This window comes from Coregonus clupeaformis, chromosome 21 (genome assembly GCF_020615455.1).
Source record: "Coregonus clupeaformis isolate EN_2021a chromosome 21, ASM2061545v1, whole genome shotgun sequence".
In the NCBI taxonomy this organism is placed as follows: Eukaryota; Metazoa; Chordata; class Actinopteri; order Salmoniformes; family Salmonidae; genus Coregonus; species Coregonus clupeaformis.
In genome coordinates, this window is record NC_059212.1 from 31,454,546 (window position 1) to 31,477,484 (window position 22,939).

The 22,939-nt window shown below is 42.2% G+C and overlaps 1 protein-coding gene across 4 annotated transcripts in view; it reads right to left on the reverse strand.

Annotated features, from left to right (window-relative positions):
• Positions 1 to 5,862: 5,862 nt before the first annotated feature.
• The window catches only part of LOC121535214 (tenascin-N), a 40,754-nt gene continuing 23,677 nt past the window's right edge, over positions 5,863 to 22,939 (reverse strand). Inside the window, exons 4-16 of one of the 4 annotated variants that reach the window (XM_041842054.2) lie at positions 22,367 to 22,630; positions 21,347 to 21,529; positions 20,968 to 21,057; positions 16,158 to 16,421; positions 14,473 to 14,555; positions 12,881 to 13,061; positions 12,364 to 12,494; positions 11,681 to 11,819; positions 11,346 to 11,497; positions 11,112 to 11,208; positions 9,241 to 9,405; positions 8,883 to 9,046; positions 5,863 to 7,293 (exon numbers count right to left, since the gene is read on the reverse strand). In XM_041842054.2, the coding sequence (XP_041697988.1) occupies positions 7,168 to 7,293; positions 8,883 to 9,046; positions 9,241 to 9,405; positions 11,112 to 11,208; positions 11,346 to 11,497; positions 11,681 to 11,819; positions 12,364 to 12,494; positions 12,881 to 13,061; positions 14,473 to 14,555; positions 16,158 to 16,421; positions 20,968 to 21,057; positions 21,347 to 21,529; positions 22,367 to 22,630 (2,039 nt within the window). In that variant the 3' untranslated portion in view covers positions 5,863 to 7,167. Of the gene's footprint in view, positions 7,294 to 8,882; positions 9,047 to 9,240; positions 9,406 to 11,111; positions 11,209 to 11,345; positions 11,498 to 11,680; positions 11,820 to 12,363; positions 12,495 to 12,880; positions 13,145 to 14,291; positions 14,556 to 16,157; positions 16,422 to 20,967; positions 21,058 to 21,346; positions 21,530 to 22,366; positions 22,631 to 22,939 lie in introns of all 4 variants that reach the window. The other 3 variants (XM_041842051.2, XM_041842053.2, XM_041842055.2) reach the window with 3 other exon arrangements.

A 22,939-nucleotide genomic window follows, 5' to 3' on the forward strand; every position in this document is an offset into this window, starting at 1 on the left:
CTCTAAGTCTTGTTTGAATACTACACTACCACTCATGGAAAAATGACATCAACCTTACCCATAGCCACACACACACCTCAATGGTGATTCAGCCTATGCTCATGTGTACTCTGTTGTATGAAAGCCTGTTTGTCAGATGACACATACTTTGGAATCTGAGCTCCAAACTTCAGCTCATGTTGTACTTGTTCTCTGTGAGTAAGATAAATAGCTACAGACTCAAAACACTGCTGCATTTATACTCAAAAGTGTAGGGATGACAAAATGAGCATATATGTTAATTGACAATTGAAGTAACCTTTGTAGCAGTAAAAAGCGCTTAAAGGAGTCATTCTTAGGGTAAAACTGTTTATTTATTTTTCTACGGGGGGATGACATTTGTCTAACTGGATAGAAATGTGTGAAGAATTGTGTGTGAGGCATTTCTTTCCTATTCCATCCCTATTACATTAATCTCAGCATTAACGACATGCTACGGTACTTTGCCGACTAAGAAAGTATTTTTAAACCTCCCGCTTTGGGCTGGATGTGTCAATGTGTAGTTCATACATGTATAAGAGCAGAATACTGTCTTACCTCAATTAGCCACAATCCCTATTTTGAAAGCGACTGTTTTCTTGAAGCTGTGCCACACCATTTCCCCCACATTTAACCCCACGTGGGCCAGCCTCCTTGCAATTAGAGTTCTAGCCAATGAGCTTCAGCCCCTCGCATTTGAGTATTTCTAGCAAGAGGCCTGCCCTGCATTATCTAATGAGGTTCCAGGGTGGGCCCAACAGCTCAGTGGACACAGCAGAGAGAGAGAGCAATGACGTGGTGCACATATCTGCACATATGTGACGTAGTACGCAATAGTCGGGGGACCACTTTTGGCTCGTGAGTGCTACTTTCAGAACTACTGGCTAAAAAGTATACAAAAGTATCAGAGAATCTCTTTAAGAGTCCACCTGCCCTGCAGTGCTGTTATAGGAACCAATCTTCTTTACAGTAATTTGCAATCAATGTGGTTCAAAATAGCTATTGCATCAATTGGGTCCTGTGAGACATTTCAAAAGCTCAGTTAGAATATTCCACAGTAGGCCCCTTCCTCTTCTTCCTTCTTTATCATTCTTGCTTAACTTTGTGAATATCTTTCTTGCATTGTTATTCACACAGTCCGATGTGTGCAAATCATTTCTCAGCAGTGGATTGAAACAACAGCTGAGAAACCAGGGGAAGTTGAGAAACATCAAATTGTGGTATGATACATGACTCAAGTGTAGGCTATCCTGTCAAAGAGAAAACCACAGTCGTTCAACTCGAAAATGACATAAATAGGGACCATTTTCAAACGTCCTGTCAAGATCAGGTTACCTGTGAAGTTACGTCACAAAGTGATGTGAATGGTAGAAAGCAAAAGGAAACAGTTTTTTTGGTATATATAATCTTTCCTGCAAATCTAAGCCTTTTTCTGGGAAAGAGATGGGGAAATTAAAAGCTGTATATGAAAAACTGATTATGAAATCAAATATATTCTACTTTGTTCCTCTTCTTAGAATTTGAGTGAGCATATAACATTCAAGTATGACTCGAATTTGTTGATTTACCTCAATTCATCTATTTGATAAACACTGTGTGAAGTCAAGTCCCATTCAAACAGCACCCTCAGTCACTGCAGGCATAGATGCTAGTTTAAAAAATATGTTTTATTATTTATCTGAGAATGTGTGGCATGAATATTGTAAAAACGGCCAGCTCATCTCCTTTCCAAGACCCCCAACTTTCTTTTGGTTATCTTATTGAAATAAGGTCATGCCAATCATCATCATTTTATTGTTGATCTGCAGCCTTTTTTCCCGGGACTTAGCGTAATACCCGACCAGGCAGGGCCTCAGGCAGACTGTAGTTTCCATTCTGATGACCACCAGGTTTTTCGCTCCTGTTTATTCTACATCCTCAGAAAAAATTGCTTTTCTTTCTGATGTTTTATTGTGCGTGCAGCTAAATGTAAGTGGCAAAATCCTGATGTCTTGTTGTTTGGAGCTAAATAGTGTCTGTTGTAAATATGTACCATTAGTGTTAAACTTGCTAGCTAGCTAGCTCGCTTACTCCCGCTAGCGTTAGCATTAGCATTGTCAACCGGAATTAATTATTAAGTTCTCCTCTTTTTTTTACAGAACCACAGTTAGTACCAGAGTGAGTGGTGTTTTATGTGTGTGTGGATCTTCATTAAACCGTTGAACCACCCATACATAAAAATTTATGCACACATGACTGTAAGTCGCTTTGGATAAAAGCGTCTGCTAAATGGCATATTATTATCATTATAACTGGAACGACTGCTTCCTCGTGTTCTGAATTGACACCCTGTGGTGGTTCCTACCGGCCTAAAATCCAGCACCTAAGTTTATCCCTTTTTATTGGTCCTTCAAATTCATAAACAACCCATCTTTTTCAAATATAATCAGGGATGCAAACTAGTCACCTTTCGGCGAAATTCGCCGTTTTGAATCCAAAATAGGGGCTTTGGATCACTACTGGCTGTAAGCGGACGAGTGATACGCGTTTGGAGCAATACTGGCTGCATCCAAGGCTCAGCCAATCGTTCACATAACAACAGAATGCAGCACGCGACTGAAGAGAGAAGAGACAACCAACTTGCTAGTTACAGCATTAGCGTGCGCACTAGAAAGGCAGCCGAGAGTGCAAAGGCAGTTTGCCAGTTACAGCAGTGCGTCCCCTGAACGATAACGAAGAGGTAGGTGAGAAGCCTGACCACGGAGACGGGGGTGAGAAGGTGATGGCGTAGGCAAGACCATGAGCAAATAGGTAAACTGGGATAATACTAAAGAGTTAAATCAGGGTGGTTTTTACACAAATAGACAGGTATTTACCTTTCCATGGTAGCAAGATCTTATCTAGTGTTGCTAACTTTCTATTAAAATGTTTTGGGATATGTATTCCGACTATATCCACATCACCATCAGACCATTTTATTAGTAAACTACATGGTAATGTAAATGTTACATTTTTTTGTGATCCAATACGTAATATACACTGCTCAAAAAAATTAAGGGAACACTTAAACAACACATCCTAGATCTGAATGAATGAAATAATCTTATTAAATACTTTTTTCTTTACATAGTTGAATGTGCTGACAACAAAATCACACAAAAATTATCAATGGAAATCAAATTTATCAACCCATGGAGGTCTGGATTTGGAGTCACCCTCAAAATTAAAGTGGAAAACCACACTACAGGCTGATCCAACTTTGATGTAATGTCCTTAAAACAAGTCAAAATGAGGCTCAGTAGTGTGTGTGGCCTCCACGTGCCTGTATGACCTCCCTACAACGCCTGGGCATGCTCCTGATGAGGTGGCGGATGGTCTCCTGAGGAATCTCCTCCCAGACCTGGACTAAAGCATCCGCCAACTCCTGGACAGTCTGTGGCGCAACGTGGCGTTGGTGGATGGAGCGAGACATGATGTCCCAGATGTGCTCAATTGGATTCAGGTCTGGGGAACGGGCGGGCCAGTCCATAGCATCAATGCCTTCCTCTTGCAGGAACTGCTGACACACTCCAGCCACATGAGGTCTAGCATTGTCTTGCATTAGGAGGAACCCAGGGCCAACCGCACCAGCATATGGTCTCACAAGGGGTCTGAGGATCTCATTTCGGTACCTAATGGCAGTCAGGCTACCTCAGGCGAGCACATGGAGGGCTGTGCGGTCCCCCAAAGAAATGCCACCCCACACCATGACTGAACCACCGCCAAACCGGTCATGCTGGAGGATGTTGCAGGCAGCAGAACGTTCTCCACGGCGTCTCCAGACTCTGTCACGTCTGTCACGTGCTCAGTGTGAACCTGCTTTCATCTGTGAAGAGCACAGGGCGCCAGTGGCGAATTTGCCAATCTTGGTGTTCTCTGGCAAATGCCAAACGTCCTGCACGGTGTTGGGCTGTAAGCACAACCCCCACCTTTGGACGTCGGGCCCTCATGGAGTCTGTTTCTGACCGTTTCAGCAGACACATGCACATTTGTGGCCTGCTTTAGGTCATTTTGCAGGGCTCTGGCAGTGCTCCTCCTGCTCCTCCTTGCACAAAGGCGGAGGTAGCAGTCCTGCTGCTGAGTTGTTGCCCTCCTACGGCCTCCTCCACGTCTCCTGATGTACTGACCTGTCTCCTGGTAGCGCCTCCATGCTCTGGACACTACGCTGACAGACACAGCAAACCTTCTTGCCACAGCTCGCATTGATGTGCCATCCTGGATGAGCTGCACTACCTGAGCCACTTGTGTGGGTTGTAGACTCCGTCTCATGCTACCACTAGAGTGAAAGCACCGCCAGCATTCAAAAGTGACCAAAACATCAGCCAGGAAGCATAGGAACTGAGAAGTGGTCTGTGGTCACCACCTGCAAAGCTGTCCTTTATTAAGGGTTTCTTGCTAATTGCCTATAATTTCCACCTGTTGTCTATTCCATTTGCACAACAATATGTGAAATGTATTGTCAATCAGTGTTGCTTCCTAAGTGGACAGTTTGATTTCACAGAAGTGTGATTTACTTGGAGTTACATTGTGTTGTTTAAGTGTTCCCTTAATTTTTTTGAGCAGTGTAGTACATTTATCATAATTTGGTTGTAATCCAGAGAGGTTAGAAAATGTATCTAGATCCTCTATGAGGCTGTGGAGGGATTAAAGTTGTGGATTTAAAACAAAACATGAATCATCAGCGAACAATGACACCTTTGTTTTTAAGCCCTGGATTTCTAATCCCTTGATATTATTGTTGGATCTGATTTTAATACCTAACATTTCGATGGCCATAATAAATAGATATGCCGATAGTGGACAACCTTGTTTCACTCCTCTTGACAGTTTCAAACTTTCGGAGAAATAGCCATTATTTACTATTTTACACCTAGGGTTACTATACATTATTTTAACCCATTTTATAAGAGATTCTCCAAAATTGAAATGCTCCAGGCATTTATATATAAACTCCAGTTGTACTTTATCAAATGCCTTTTCAAAGTCTGCTATGAATAGCAGGCCTGGTTTCCCAGATTTTTCATAGTGTTCTATTGTTTCCAGTACTTGCCTTATATTATCTCCAATGTATCATCCATGTAAAAAAGCCTGTCTGATTAGAATGAATAATGTCCGACAATACCTTTTTAATTCTATGCGCTATACATTTTGCTAGAATTTTTGCATCTCAACACTGAAGTGTAAGGGGCCTCCAATTTTTTAAAATAGACTGGATCTTTATATTTCCCACTTGTATCCTGTTTCAGTAATATAATGCCTGTTTGTTTCATTCTATTTCTACTTGAAGATGTTTTTTTTTCCTAGTGCAATATTTAAATGTGTGTGGTCACAAGTGTTCTATTATAAAGGATGTCATGGCTAACTGCAGTATTAGTGTATTGTTTTTTTTCAGTAAAGTCTATTCAACAAATAACTTTCTTTACATTTTTTAGCTGTGAGTTAGATTCACATTAACCACTTTTTATTTTACACACAGAGACTGATCATGTAGATCATATTCTTTGTTGTTTAATTAGTTAAAACCTGCATTTCCCCCTAGCAGGGATTTTTTTTGCATGTTTCAGTGCAAAAAAAAAGTGTCACCTTTTTGGGCCCTCACCCGTTTGTATCCCTGTATAATACACCTGGGTCGTTCCACCAATTCGCTGCCTTTTGAGAAGTGTAACTTGTAAAAATATATATTTTTTGATTACACCTAATTTTAACATTTAGTCATTTAATATTCAACTTCATAAAAAACATGTTTTCCCATCTCAAGTGTTAAAATAAAATAAATGACTATAGTAAGTGCCTATTAAGTGTGAAATAAAGTAACAGGGATAACCATAACAGGGCTAAAGATTTATTCTTAAATCAGCCATAAATCCTCTTGTGAGAAGGGGAATGGAAGTATGTTGTGTGCAACAGGAAGTGGCAATTGAATGCAAGCTTCACCTGTTGATCTATTGGTAAAGAAGTTGACGTGTTATGCTTGACCCGCTCAGTTTTCCACCACAAAACACCAGAAAATGGTAGAACCAGCTAGCCTGCTTTTACTCAATTTTTTTACTATTAGATATTCAATGTTTCTTTTGAAAAAAATATTTAAAAAGGAATAGTTTCACCATATTAAAACGGGAGTTCAGTTCATATAACAGGGTTGACCTTAAAATCAGTGACAGATGTAAATGAATCACTAATCACATGAAAGACATAATAGTCTTCAGAAATGACATTGTCAAAGCAACACAATAAGTATGGCTTTACAATGATGGTGAATCTTGGAGACATTTTGGGATTAAGTCGGTTAAAATCTTCCTAGCAGTGATACAGGGTTGATGGAGGGACATGTCAAAATGCTGAATTTTGGCATTTTAGCAAGCCTTTATTCATATTAGATATCAGATTTATTGAATTCTCGATGTGGTCTATATTAAAGGAGACTTCATTTAATATAACAGGCTTTTCATTTCTACTTAAAATATCAAAGGGACGCAAAAGGCACTATTTTCGTGGAACGACACAATTACAATACACATTTGAAAATACAATCTTACAAGCAGAGGAGCATGTCATACATTCTATTTGTTATGCATGACATCTTAAATGTGATATCTAGCTAACTCAGAGTAGGCTGAGTAGGCCGCAGACCAGAGCTTAGAAGAGAGGGTCAGGGTCTATGCTATGTTATGAATGTGAACAAGAGCAGTATAACTATTCTAAAAACATGGTGTCATTGGGATCTCACTGATTATGCATAATAGGAGCAGACAGTGTTATGAATATAGTGGCAGTTTTATGCCATGGAGCCAGCCTATAAAATGTAATCATATACATTAGGACAGAGGTAATTTGCTAATCATCTACGCCTGCGAGGAATGCCGCTTTAGGACAAAGCCAAGATACAAAATCCCTTTACTTTGCCCATGTGATAATACTATACAGTGAAAGTTGCAGTTCACTTGTTCATAATATATATAATACAAATATCCTATTCAAAATAAAGACGTATATGGCTGCAGCCATATGATATGTTAACTTAAAGTAAGTTATACAATAATCTTGAGATAGATTGATATTCCTGATTTGAGGTTCTAGCTACTTTGCCTGGTTTGTAATGAGGTTCCCATTGACTGCTCTAGTTCAGAGGGACTATTTTCTGGGAGCTGTTCTGCTGCTAAGCGACCTCCTCTTCCTGGCGGTGCCCACAGGCCGAATCTTCATCTCAGTGAAATCAAGAGACATCAGATGACCCTTCCATGGCTCCCAGTTCACACCCTGGTAGAAGGTAGAGAGAGGCACAGCCACACATTAGATAAGACAGCCACAGTCAGCCAGTTGTTTTATGATACTAATAACTGACTCACACTGAAGAGCATTTCATACTGTCTCATGTCTATCAAAATTAGGTAAAATATAGATGTATTTTATTTTTTTTTATTTTTTTTATTTCACCTTTATTTAACAAGGTAAGCCAGTTGAGAACAAGTTCTCATTTACAACTGCGACCTGGCCAAGATAAAGCATAGCAGTGCGATAAAAACAACAACAACACAGAGTTACATATGGAATAAACAAAACGTACAGTCAATAACACAATAGAAAATCTATATACAGTGTGTGCAAATGTAGTAAGTTATGGAGGTTAGGCAATAAATAGGCCATAGTGCAAAATAATTACAATATAGTATTAACACTGGAGTGATAGATGTGCAGAAGATGATGTGCAAATAGAGATACTGGGGTGCAAATGAGCAATATAAATAACAATGTAAATAACAATATGGGGATGAGGTAGCTGGGTGGGCTAATTACAGATGGGCTGTGTACAGGTGCAGTGATCGGTAAGCTGCTCTGACAACTGATGCTTAAAGTTAGTGAGGGAGATAAGTGTCTCCAGCTTCAGAGATTTTTGTAGTTCGTTCCAGTCATTGGCAGCAGAGAACTGGAAGGAATGGCGGCCAAAGGAGGTGTTGGCTTTGGGGATGACCAGTGAGATATACCTGCTGGAACGCATACTACGGGTGGGTGTTGCTATGGTGACCAATGATCTAAGATAAGGCGGGGATTTGCCTAGAAGTGATTTATAGATGACCTGGCGACGAATATGTATTGAGGGCCAGCCAACGAGAGCGTACAGGTCACAATGGTGGGTAGTATATGGGGCTTTGGTGACAAAACGGATGGCACTGTGATAGACTACATCCAATTTGCTGAGTAGAGTGTTGGAAGCTATTTTGTAAATGACATCGCCGAAGTCAAGGATCAGTAGGATAGTCAGTTTTACGAGGGCATGTTTAGCAGCATGAGTGAAGGAGGCTTTGTTGCGAAATAGGAAGCCGATTCTAGATTTAACTTTGGATTGGAGATGCTTAATATGAGTCTGGAAGGAGAGTTTACGGTCTAACCAGACACCTAGGTATTTGTAGTTGTCCACATATTCTAAGTCAAAATATCCACTTCTGAAACTTCTATCAAGTTCTATCTGTGCCGGTGTAGCCTTCATCAATACAGACACAAACGTATTATGCATCTCATTAAGAGAGGCATGATATAACTTCATATGACAAAACAATTCCCTCCCATTTCCTCTCAACATTCTTCTTGCAGACACAACAACAGTTCTTGTTAGCCTCCCTGTGAATGAAAGTTAGCTATTAACGTCTGCTATTTATAAGGCTTTTTGAGAAAAGTGTATCTTTATTGAAGTTGATAGATCTAGGACATAGCCATTTCAAACTAAGAATGGAAAACCCCTACTGGACGCTCATGTGCAACTACCATGGATTCTGTACTATGCTATCAGTGCCATCTGCTTGTACATTCTTGCACTACACCCCCAGAAAACGACATTGCGCACTTCTTACCATGCTGTGTCTGTTGTCTCCGAATTTGCCGTTGAGGTTAGCAAGGTGACAGTTCTTGTACCACCAAGCACCACGATGTGTCAGGGCACAGTTACCAAGAGCAATGTCATTGTCATTGTCAACCGTGGAGAAGGGGCGACCTTGATGGTAGTTCATGGCATCGCCTGGAAAACAATCATATACCAGATTCACAGCATCAATGAAAGCAATCCATTGTAAAAATGCTATTCAACACAGTCACAGTTGTGTGGTTATTGGTTGTGTGTGTATTTTGGAGCCTTGGGTTTGTTTAGTGTGTAGAATATTTATGCTTGTATTTGTCAAGGAATTGTTAGAAAGATACAAAGAGATGGTCCACCTGCTGTTCCACTGTATTTGCCGATGGTCAGATTGAACTTCTGCTTAGCCGGGGCTATCTTGAAGTTGTCATAGACAGCATAGGCCTTCTCTGAACCCACACCCAGGTCCACTCGCAGCTCGTATTGCGTGGGAGTATTGGTCAGCTCATAGATATTGTCCAGACCTATGGGTTAGAGTAAGATAATTGTGAGGGCTTATTACAATTACACTACCAATCAGAAGTTTGGACACACCTACTCATTCAAGAGTTTTTCTTTATTTTTATATTGTAGAATAATAGTGAAGATGTCAAAACTATGAAATAACACATATGGAATCATGTAGTAACCAAAAAAAGTGTTAAACAAATCAAAATGTATTTTATATTTGAGATTCTTCAAATAGCCACCCTTTGCCTTGATGACAGCTTTGCACACTCTTGGCATTCTCTCAACCAGCTTCATGAGGTAGTCACCTGGAATTCATTTCAATTAACAGGTGTGCCTTCTTAAAAGTTAATTTGTGGAATTTATTTCCTTCTTAATGCGTTTGAGCCAATCAGTTGTGTTGTGACAAGGTAGGGGGGGGTATACAGAAGATAGCCCTATTTGGTAAAAGACCAAGTCTATATTATGGCAAGAACAGCTCAAATAAGCAAAGAGAAACGACAGTCCATCATTACTTCAAGACATGAAGGTCAGTCAATATGGAAAGTTTCAAGAACTTCTTCAAGTGCAGTCGCAAAAACCATCAAGCGCTATGATGAAACTGTCTCTCATGAGGACCGCCACAGGAATGGAAGACCCAGAGTTACCTCTGTTGCAGAGGATAAGTTCACTAGAGTTACCAGCCTCAGAAATTGCAGCCCAAATAAATGCTTCACAGAGTTCAAGTAACAGACACATCTCAACATCAACTGTTCAGAGGGGACTGTGTGAATCAGGCCTTCATGGTCGAATTGCTGCAAAGAAACCACTACTAAAGGACACCAATAATAAGAAGAGACCTGCTTGGGCCAAGAAACACGAGCAATCGACATTAGACTGGTGGAAATGTGTCCTTTGGTCTGGAGTCCAAATTGGAGATTTTTGCTTTAAACCGCCGTGTCTTTGTGAGACACGTGTGGGTGAATGGATGATCTCCGCATGTGTAGTTCCCACCATAAAGCATGGAGGAGGAGGTGTTACAGTGCTTTGCTGGTGAGACTGTCTGTGACTTATTTAGAATTCAAGACACACTTAACCAGCATGGCTACCACAGCATTCTGCAGCAATACGCCATCCCATCTGGTTTGGGCTTAGTGGGACTATCATTTGTTTTTCAACAGGACAATGACCCAACACACCTCCAGGCTGTGTAAGTGCTATTTTACCAAGAAGGAGAGTGATGGAGTGCTGCATCAGATGACCTGGCCTCCACAATCCCCCAACCACAACACAATTGAGATGGTTTGGGATGAGTCGGACGGCAGAGTGAAGGAAAAGCAGCCAACAAGTGCTCAGCATATGTGGGAACTCATTCAAGACTGTTGGAAAAGCATTCCAGGTGAAGCTGGTTGAGAGAATGCCAAGAGTGTGCAAAGCTGTCATCAAGGCAAAGGGTGGCTATTTGAAGAATCTCAAATATAAAATATATTTTGATTTGTTGAACACTTTTTTGGTTACTACATGATTCCATATGTGTTATTTCATAGTTTTGATGTTTTCACTATTATTCTACAATGTAAAAAATAGTAAAAATAAAGAAAAACCCTTGAATGAGTAGAGGTGTCCAAACGTTTGACTGGTAGTGTACATCATCATCTATTTCAATTCCATGAGAGGAACTCCTATGGACATAACAGTCCTATTGCGATACAAGAGATTAAAAGGATGTGTAAACAGTACTAACCAAGCCAGAATTCATCAGTCATGTTCCCAAAGCCGGCCATGTATGGTCTCCAGCGCTTCATGAAGTCCATCTGTCCATTGTTGCGTCTCTGGAACACCTGGGGAGTGATGTACAGTAGATCTCAGTCTCTGCTCACACACAACTTGATTGACAGTTTCTATTGATGGTCCATCTATCCAGACAGGTTTTTCTTTCAGTCATCAATACCATCAATCATAATGTACTTTAGCGTACCACCCATCCACCGCCATCAGTGTCCATGTCACAGTACACCTCCATGGGCTTGGTGCGATCACTGTTGATGTAAATGGTGTAGATTCCACTTGCCATGTTACCATTCTTCTTAATCTGACTACAGTCCATGGGGAATGGGTACAACAAACCCACTGTGAAGGATACAAGTACAAGTGACCAATTAATTGTAAGGTGAGAAAGGAATGAAACATTGCTAATCAAATTGAAATTATAGCACAAGAGTGTAGAGAAATGCTAACGTCTCAACACACTGATGTATGGATGAGTCAGACTAGTTTGGTGTGTGGATGATGTTCATAGAGGGCACAGTGTACCTGTTTTGAATGTGATCTCTATCACTCTGCTCCTCTTTGGTCCTCTGTAAGCAAGGAGGGTAACAATGTAATTCTTTCCCATCTCCAGGCCAGACATGGCAAATCTGCTCTCTCCTGCCCTCAGCTTCTTCTCCACAGCCTATTCAGAACACAGTGGAATTACAATCATTGGCTGAGACAACGAAGTGTCACTGACACAGAACTAAAGACCTTTGATGGTTTATACAACCTTTCACCACTAGAGGTCAGGGGTATAACACTGGAATACTTGTATTTTGCACACGAACAGAAACTTCATCTAGGATGAAATGTAATTGTGATCTCCAATTTTATTGTACCTTTATTTAACTAGGCAAGTCAGTTAAGAACAAATTCTTATTTACAATGACGGCCTACACCGGCCAAACCCGGACGACGCTGGGCCAATTGTGCGCCGCCCTATGAGACTCCCAATCACGGCCGGTTGTGATACAGCCTGGAATCGAACCAGGGGGTCTGTAGTGACGCCTCAAGCACTGAGATGCAGTGCCTTAGACCACTGCACCACTCGGGAGCCCAATACAGAAAGCCACGAAAAAAACACAGCTGGCTAATATAATAGGTTTCTATAGCTACATACATATAATCAACCATTGCATATTTCCATGTCCACAACTAGAGTGTGTGTTACTGAGAATCAGTACCTTCAAACTGCCATCCTCAGCTCTGAATGTGAGGATGTAGCCATCGATTCTGGCTAAGGGAGCAGTCCAGGTCAGGGTAGCTGCATCCAGTTTAACATCCGATGCTTTCAGGTTTTTTGGTGCATCAATTTCTATGGAGAGAACATCCCAAAACAGAAGCAATTTAGTCAAATAGAATGCATGAATGAAAATGTCCAGAAGCAGTAATTGGACGGCTGAATAAGAATATGACAGCTAATGAAGTACTATTTATCATGCCTTACATTCCTCCATCTCTATTCTCCAATAAACGTCACTGTGTGTGTGTCTCATATTGAGCAGATCCTTAAACTGTTAGTTTGGGTTGACCAGAATTCCACTAAGAGTGAAGGAACCTGACAGCTCCTCAAAGATGATTATGCCTCTACACGATAACCTCTTGTTCAGTAATGACTATCTGCCTCATTGGACAATGAATGCATGGGATTATCATGAAAATACTTGGCTGTCGACTGGAGCCCCAGGGCAGATAGAAAACCTGTCTCAGCTGGTGTGGAGCTCTTCCTGCTGAACCGGGAGCCCTTGACAGCCCAGATGTAGACTGTATAGATGACTCCAGGCCTCAGCCCAGTCAGCCTGTAGGAGGTGCTGTCTGCCCCAACAGGGATCTCCCCACTGGAGCCCTCAGCAGAGCTGTAGCTGATCATGTAGCCGTCGATGTCCGCTAGAGGTCTGTCCCACGACACATCGGCTATGTCCTCTGTCACTTCTCTGGTCAAGAGGTTAGTAGGAGCATCCAGATCTGGAGAACCATTGATAGAAAGGTTAGTGCTCTTCTGTGTCATGTCATGAAGTTTGTGACATTTCATTGATTTATTGTATCAAGACCTGCTGTACCTGAGAGACCTGTAAATCACTCTAATTGTATAAGAGAGACTTTAAAGGGACAGTTCATACACCAAAATCTAAGTTGGTCAGATGTTTTCAGGCCTCAGAAGTGGTCTAATATCGATATGAGTCCATGTGCCTTGCCATCTGTTGTGTAAATCTAGCTACAAATAACTGCCAAAATATAGGAAACACCAACATAAAGTGTCTTAATAGGGCGTTGGGCCACCACAAGCCAGAACAGCTTAAATGCAACTTAGCATAGATTCAACAAGTGTCTGGAATTCTATTGGAGGGATGCGACACCATTATTCCATGAGCAATTCCATAATTTTGTGTTTTGTTGATGGTGGTAGAAAAGCTGTCTCAGGGACCACTCCAGAATCTCCCATAAGTGTTCAATTGGGTTGAGATCTGGTGACTGAGAGGGCCATGACATATGGTTTACATTGTTTTCATGCTGATCAAACTATTCAGTGACCACCCATGCCCTGTGGATGGGGTCTTGTCATCCTATGGGGGCATAGCCATGATAGCCAAAAAATGGCCAGAATAATGGCCTGCCCAGCATTTTTATACATGACCCTGAGCATGATGGGATGTTAATTGATTAATTAACTCAGGAACCACACCTGTGTGGAAGCACCTGCTTTCAATATACTTTGAATCCCTCATTTTATTAAAGTGTTTCCATTATTTTGGCAGTTACCTGTATGTGCCATCATCTCAAATCCCCAAAGAATGTGAAAAATAGGCACCATCTTAAATGATGAATTTAGACAGTTCCTTTCTTTTCCATTAATTTGGGATTTAGGTATGTAGCTGGACTTACACAACATATGGCATGGGACATGGAATCATCTTGCCATTCTGCCACTTTTGAGATCTGAAATGATCTGACAAACTTTGATATTAGCATAACTTATCCCTTTAAGAGGAACTGAAAGCTTTCTTAGAACCCCAGATGAACTGCTGAACAAAGACAACTCCTGAACTAACATCTTTACATTGTGTGGGCTCTCACCCTCTCACACTCAAAAAGTATGAGACAAGTTAGTGACCTGTCTCAGCTACTGTGGAGCTCTTCCTGCTGAACCGGGAGCCCTTGACAGCCCAGATGTAGACTGTGTAGATGACTCCAGGCCTCAGCCCAGTCAGCCTGTAGGAGGTGCTGTCTGCCCCAACAGGGATCTCCCCACTGGAGCCCTCAGCAGAGCTGTAGCTGATCATGTAGCCGTCGATTTCAGCCTGGACTTTATCCCATGTTACTGTAGCTGTGTCTTCTGTCACTTCTCTGGTCAACAGGTTAGTAGGAACATCTAGTTCTGGAGAGGTATGAGTGTAAATATAGTAGTTTCAGTACATACTATGTAAGTAACAGGCACTAAAAGCTATATGTATTAGGAACTATGTTAAAGCATATGTTATGTCATTCTACTAGTGCAGTGTTATCACATTAAGAAATTAAAAAACAATGTATTTAAAAAAATACATTTTCCAACATATTTTTTTATTAATTATCAGTGTCCACTTTAACCTCAATGACTACCCAAGCTAAGAGTGTACCTACCACCACCCTGTTCGTTACCGCTTGTTAAATCTTATTTGAGAGCAGAAAGCTCCATGTACCACCTTCCCACAGTCCTGTGTCACAGTTAATTTATGTTTACTGATCCAGTAATCCTAGCCTGCCACAACCTACCCCATCCAGTCAGCAGACGAAACATGGGGAGCCCTGCTTGCCGACACGGCAGCGCTTGGATTTCACCCCTCTCGGATGTTTGTATCCATGTGGAATCCCGTTGTTTGACTTATGGGACAGGTTAGTGTACTATGTCTGTTTCAGTCATTTTCTCACTGAAGCAGGCGTCAAAGACAGTGCAGCTGTAGGCTTCCAATACATTAATGTCCCACACCAACAGTCCCTGAAGGCCAGACGACCCAACCTCACCTACAACCTAATGTAGCATATTGTTCACTTTGGGTATCAATAGGATTGTGGGGGAGGAAATGTATACATTGATTCGGAAAGTACAGTAGCACTAGGTGATGATATATCTGCGATATGAGAGCCAAGAGGAGATTTCCTACACAGTGCTTTTCTATAGCCTGTATTTCCTGATGGCGGGCGTCAGCTGGTAGAGCACTTGAGCCTTGTGTTTTAATGCCATAAACAGCAGTTAAAATGCATTTCTCTCTCTCTCTCTCTCGTGTACAGTTGATCTCAAATGTTTCTTAGTATTTTGCTGACTGGATTGACAGTAAGTGAAAGTTGAACAAATAGTTAGGTGAATCAAGGGGTTATTGAAATAGCCCCACCAAACCATTACTGCGTCCTCCTTTTATCTCAACACATTGACACACAAGAGAAGCATATGTTTGGTGTTTCTTTCAAATGAGTAGAATTAAATGAGGAAGAAACACTTTATATCTCCCTTATTTTCAATCTCCTTAGTTGTCTCTAAAACATTTTCACAAACATGCTCCACAGCTATAGGCTATGCTAAACTCATTTCAAAAGAAGTGTCTACCTAATTACTTTAAATAGCTTCCCCAGCACAGGTCTGAGTAAGAGTTTCCCTCTTGGCAAAGATGTGAGGAAGATAAATATTCACAAAAGTGCTGAGGGTGAAAGTCTGCCTGCCTGGCAGTTTTTTTCTTCATGTTTCCATTGTGTAAAGTGCATCCCTTAAAAAGTGAAAATACAGCCCTAAGAACTATCCACAAGACCCAAAAATAAATGGATTTTCCTCTTCCACAAAGGACCTACAGAAAGCATAGGACGAGAAGGTCTCTCCCATTCATCCATAAGCCATCAGGATCAAAGTATAAAAAGAGACATCACTTAAGACTATTTTAAGAACTGAAACAAAAACAATGTGAGCTCTATTATGCCCTCTGAGTCAGACATTTGGTTAACAGTTTACCTGTCTCGGCTTCTGTGGAGCTCTTCCTACTGACCCGGGAGCCCTTGACAGCCCAGATGTAGACTGTGTAGATGACTCCAGGCCTCAGCCCAGTCAGCCTGTAGGAGGTGCTGTCTGCCCCAACAGGGATCTCCCCACTGGAGCCCTCAGCAGAGCTGTAGCTGATCATGTAGCCGTCGATCTCTGCTTGTACCTTCTGCCATTCCACGGTAGCGGTGTCCTCTGTCACTTCTTTGGTCAAGAGGTTAGTAGGAGCGTCAAGATCTGTTGATATATATGAGGATGTAGGCAGAGAAGACGTTGTGTGAAGCATCACTCTTTTCTATAAGGACATTCAGGTAGGTGGTTTATAAAACACCATTCAAGCATTCATTTTATCCAAGTCGGGGAAATAATTTTCTGATGGGCCCTTCATTCTTGTGAGGAGCAGACAGAGGCCATAGTAGCAGTCTGGAAGAGGAACACAGAACGCAACAAACATGTCTTCATTGGCAGGATTTGGGCCCAATGCGAGCTAAAATATTGACCATATGTAGGCTGTCAACATTGGGCCAATGCGCATTTGCTCATCGGCTCAACGCTGGCCCCTAAGGGATTTGTGTGGGCAGTTCATATCTGGTGAAAGCAGCCCTCACTTTGCCTGAAATAAGCCCATCTTTTTCCAGCACAGGTCTTCATTTGGCTCTCTGATTTGCATACTGCTACTGCAAGAGGTTGTTGGCACCTTAATTGGGGAGGACGGGCTCTTGGTAATGGCTGGAGTGGAATTCATGGAATGGTATCAAACGGTGGAATGGTATGGTTTCCAGGTGGTATGGTATGGTTTCATGGAATGGTATGGTTTCCAGGTGTTTGATGCCATTCCATTTGCTCTGTTCCGGCCATTATTATGAGCCATCCTCCCCTCAGCTAATTTACAACATCATTCTCTAAAGAGGGTGAATCCTCACTACAGAAACAATAAACAGCCCGTCAATCTGGTCCACACACAATTTTTCAGTGCATAAACAAAATATGAATAATAATAATTACAGGCTCTAATAATCTAATAATTTGGCCAAGTAAAAAAATATTTGAACGTGCATTTCATGAGCTGACATAATGGTAGCCTACCTTTTGGCCTTTACATTGGAGATGTGTTATTTTTTCATGGTTCTAGGTCAATGTTTAAGCATTGTGAATGAAGAACCGTTTGGGAACCAAATGTGCCGGCTCTTTTACTTAAACAGAGCCAAATGAGCCAGCTCACCAAAAAGACTCGGAATGCCCATCTCTAATACATATATTTTTGCAAGACAAACTGTTAAGTTTCTCATACTGTATGTCACATGCACTTATTTAAGTATTTTCTGAGACTGTGTACAAGATTTAAAAAATGTGGGCATCACACAAGAGAACACTTTAACTGCAACCAAATATTCGAATGAGCCCCCTCCTCTAGCTGGGATTGGTGTGGGATAGCCTGTGTTGGGCTTGGTGTGGGCTAGCCCGTGTTGGGCTGGTGTGGGATTGGTGTGGGCTTGGTGTAGCCCGTGCCCACCTTGCCCACAAAATACCCAGATGGGGCGAATGGAGTCATGTTTGCTGGGGCATGCTCTCTCTCTATGAGGAAACAGGAGGACATCAAGGGGCTTAAGGTATCAGAGGACAGAGAAGAAATATGGCGGATGTGAGCAGACTGACAGGGGGGATCCAGAGCAGAGCACCCAGCAGAGCAGGGTGAGTGAGGGGAATGGGGCTTGCAGTTCTACGGGGGTCGCTGAAGTCAGGGAAGGCAAGCGTCAGTGGCATCAGCAGCCAGACAGAGAGAGGAAGTGAGAAGACATGTAAAAGCAATCATCATTTAGGCTATTCCTCCGCGACTCCGCCAAGGTCAGCTCTATGTCACCGCGCTATCCGCATCATGAAAACGGATTTATGATGCATCCAAAGAGAGAGTGCCAGCATCGGCAGCCACGTATAGGGTTGAGCTGCTGTCTTTTTGCCACTGTATGTGGGTACATTGCTTGACAAGCTCACAGAGGTTAGTGGCAAGAAAATGCCAATAAGTTACACATAGTATCAGTAGCCTCTGAGAAAGACCTGTGTACCGTGTGGGAGTTAAAAATGCAGACAGACACACATGCCACAGCTTTATCATCCTTTCCAATGTTTGGCTGCTCATGCTTAAACAAATTAGCATGTTGGTAGGTGTTATGTTTCTGTGGAAGAGGCCACGTTTGGCGAGGCCATGTCGTAGTGTATGACGGCTTGGGTTAGCTCAAGGTTCTGCCGCCAAGGTAGCTGAGTGGGGAGACTACAAAACACTGGTTGTGGTTTACCATGTGGAAAACAGCTTATCCATCATAGGCTTCCTTACAGGCTGGCGAGCGAGCTGCTAGCAGTTTGTTCTCATTTACACGCTACCCTTATTTAAACGGACAGTGACAGCAGAAAGTCGAGTGATCGAGGAGCCAGAAGGGTGCAATTCTTCCAGTGGGTGTCAGTGTGTATGTGAGTGTTGACCTAAAGTCCATCCACACAGCAATTAGCAGATCATAACTCTTTCTGCAGAGGTTTAATTAGGTGGCAGGAGAGATTAGTAAATTCAGTGCCTCAGACTAACTCTGAAGGATAAGGACTAAGGGTGCCAGAGTCGTCCTCCGCCCAGCCCAGCTGTACTCCACAGCTCCACACGGCCTTAAAGTCCAGGGACGATAATGAAGGCTAAACACTTTCCCTGGCTTTCACCTAGCCATGCAGCTGCTTCTAGTTATATGGCCGCTCCTGTGTAAACTTTATTGAATCTGATTCGGTAGCACCAGCAGACAACTATGTTGTGTTTATGAGCCTTACAATCCTCTGGCAGGTTACTATGACAGGTAGCAATTCTATTGATTTTGGCTTGTCCCGAATGCTTTCAGCTTGCTACAATTTATCTCTCCTTACTGAGCCCTGGCGACAACACTGACGCATCGTACTCCACCGTTTCATTGTCTATGAAATAAGGATTTATGATTTATGACAGGAGAAGAGAGCCATTCAATAAAAGAAGACAATGCACTCTAGCATTTTTTTTCACAGTAAATAAATAGCAGATCTTTCCTGAAAAAGAGAGGAATTTAAAAGCCATTTCCCCCTCTTGTTGTAAGTGGACCGGCCACTTGTGAGATAACGTTCTGTAAAGTATAACTTGCTGAGAGGAAGGAAAAAAGCTCCTCTAATTGAGGCTTCCATAATGTGAGCTGTCAGGGGCGGCCCCACAGGATACAGTTTTAAACTCTGTACAGTTAGTAGGAGGCTCATATATTCACAGACAGTCACAGACACAATAGACTGCCTCTATGTGATTGCTATTATGTTCATATTTTCCTATTTTTCTTTCACGTGTGTGACTATATCGCTCTGTGGAGAACAAACTGGGCAGTAGCAATAATAGGTGACCTTTTAAAAGCACCCGGCCCACACACTCATCTTGAACCAATTCTATGCCTATCTAAGGGAACTCTGGAGTTCCAACTTCCAAAATCACTATAAGCCTTTCGTGCAACTCCTCAAGTGAAGGTTTCTGTGGTGGAAGTTGAGACTGGCCACCGTGTCTTGTGTGAAGATTAGCTCTGTGGAGAAGGATGTGTGAGGTAATGGAAGGCACCTGACAACCATCAAACGGGAACACTACAATTGTTAACTCCCAAATTAAACCTATCAAATTTTACCTCAGGGCTGAGAAAACAAAAGCACCATCACCATAACGAGACAGGGAGCTCTCATTTTGAACTACTACATCTCCTGAAATAGACACCCTAACAAAAGGAGCAGGCCAAGTTGGATAAGCTGCAATTGTAGACAGTCAAGTCAGTCAGTCAAATAAGAGGCAAGTAACGGGTTGGCAGGACCAGCTGTAGAAGTTAATCTCCTTTATGAATTCATCCTCATGCAAAATACTCAAGAGAATGCTTGTGAGATCCAAATAAGGAATTCCCATGTTAATATTTCTCAAAGGACTTATGTAAATCATGGACTATACTTACCTTATTATTGAGAATCTCGAGCGGTTACACAATGTGTTCTATTTCTCTGGTCCAGACACTCTTACCACGATCATTAGAACCGGTCCAGATTATTAAACTGTGATTTATGACCCATAATCACTACCCATAATTATTAGTCTCCCTGACCACATTCATATTCTATTATCATTGGCTGTCATAGTGAGACCTAATACCAGGGCACAGTACTGTACTTTATCAAGCTATGCACTATAACACATTCTGTGCCTATCTTACTCCGCTGTTCCCAGAGTAGAGTTGGGAATGGTTTAGACCAGGGGTGTCAAACTAATTTTCCCCGCGGGCCACATTCGGTCTTCAACGAGGTCCGGAGGGCCGCACTTAAAATGTATTTAATTGCCTTGCCGTCAAAATGTGCAAAACATTGTTCTCTATCTATCGCTGTTGGAATTTTCGATGCTCCCTGACAGTCTAGCTTTCGTTACGATGACTGTTAGCAAGCTGGACAGAGTCAAAAGAGACTATAAATGTTTTTATTTGGTTTTAGTCATTTCAATGTCCATTGAGATCGTCCCCCTCCCCCCCACATGTGGTTTTGAGTTGGACTATGGTCCAGTGGCCTACCGCTCGCTGATGTTGGATATAGTATCCATGTCCCAGGTGGCACCCTATTCCCTATGAACTACTTTTGACCAGGGCCCACTGGTAAAAAGTAGTGCACTAATTAGGGAATAGGGTGCTATTTGGGACGCAACAATAGTGTCTCCTCACTCCCTGAAACCCCCAGAAATCGTCTGTTGTCTAGTATCAGCAGCAGTCACCTGTGACCCCGGTGGCGAAGGAGGCTTTCCCCTCGATGGTCCCTTTGATGCCTTGCACTGTGATGAGGTACTCAGTGCCAGGTTGCAGTCCTTTATAACACACAGGGGAAGTAAGCATATAGATTTGTAAAACCTCATAGTGGTTCAAGGTTCTTAATCTACCACAATACATTTTAACACTGTTGAATGATTAGCTATTAAGTTAAGGGACATAGATCTGTGAATACTCAAAGGTCTATGAGTGTTCTGCTCAAGTGGGGAGAGGTGGAGACCGTTAGGGAAAACATGAAGTACTATTCTACTCAAAGGTACTAAAATATGATGGACTATTCTATTAAAATCTATTCCAGACGGTGTTGTCCTTGTTTAAATGACGTACCTACGATAGTGTGGGTGGTCCTGGCCTCTGCACTCATTGGTACGTTCTGCTCCTCCTCCTGCCCATCAGGGTTGGCATGGGTCAGTCTGAAGTGGTCCAGAGGTGCTGCAGGGTTCTGCCAGTCCACCTGGATAGAGTCCTCAGTCTGGCCCAATACACGGATAGCATCAATACCAGACACCTCTGTGTAGGGTCAACATGGTCTCATTAGAATATGCCAGAGTAGTGACATTTAACCATTTAAATGTCACCTGAGTTGACATATAAATTATATGTCCATGTTAGTTATATGGTTAGAGTTAGGTACAAGTTAAGAGAGAGGTCTAATAGGGTACCAAAGAGTGTCATAGCTATCATACAGAACCAGGGACCAGGGCATGTTTCCTACTGGTTTCTATGAGACGCTTCCTATATGTGATTTTGCATATAAGCCCATTCAAGGCCAGGAAAAATAAATTAAAGACCGAAAAGGGCTGACTAATGTTCTTTAACAGTTATTTCTAATGGGAAAAAATTATTTAAAACCATTTGAAAGGGATAACGTTTGAAGTTAAGCATATTGTCTCACGCTAAGTCTTCGTCATAGACAGATTATCAGGCCTTTACTTATACCCAGACAGGAATTTCATGCACTGAGATGTTTTCCATGGCTAACCGCATAGCAGAGCCCAGGGCCCAAGGCTCTGTGCTCTGTGCCTCTCTTCGCCACATCTGTGAACTAGCCTCATTTCCATAAAATGTGTCTACGGCTTCATATCCTTTATTTAGGCTGACTAGTGTAATTACCTTGAACCTAATGGTAAACGAACTATCACTAAGTGAATCATTTAGTACAAACAGTATTCAGGGTTATTGGGGCAATCTGTACATAGTGAGTTTTATGTGATGACAGAAAATGTAAATTGGCATTCAGAACCACTTTCTACAAACGAAAGCACCTGCACTTGTGAGAAAAATATACAAATCAATGTTATGAGAAACATACTGTACTTTCCTCTGTAGTTCACTTCACTCCCTTACCTGTGGTCGCCTCTATCCTGTCCCCCTCGCTCTGGATCTCCTTGGTGACAGCGTACACCTGCACTATGTAGGTGACACCTGGGCTGAGTCCTGTGATCAGGTAGGAGGTATCTGTGTTGGGCACGGTGACCCGATCCAGCTCTGCCTCATTGCCCTCAGGGTGCCAGGTCAGGATGTAGTACTCTGCTGCTTTCACAGCCTCCCACTCCACCAGCAGAGAGACATCAGTCACCCTTACCAGACGCAGGCCGTTAGGGCCCAACACTGAGGGGGACACAGAGGTACGATTAGTTAAGGGACAGTTCAAAACTCTATGTTACTCACTATGTTATTGTGATGAATTCGAGGGGTAGCCCCAACCAGGAGAAACATGGGGGCCTGTCAGTCCAACACTTCAGCTGTTAGGCCAAGAGTTCCGGACCGCTTGGCGAGGTCAGTAGGTGTTGTACTAAGGTCGCTATGTTATTGCTCTCTTTTTTAAAAACTATTTTCACACTTCACTCAATGTAACTCTGACAGAAATAATGTATCTGATTTAAGGAAAACACCATTTTGAAAATTGGGGAAAATATA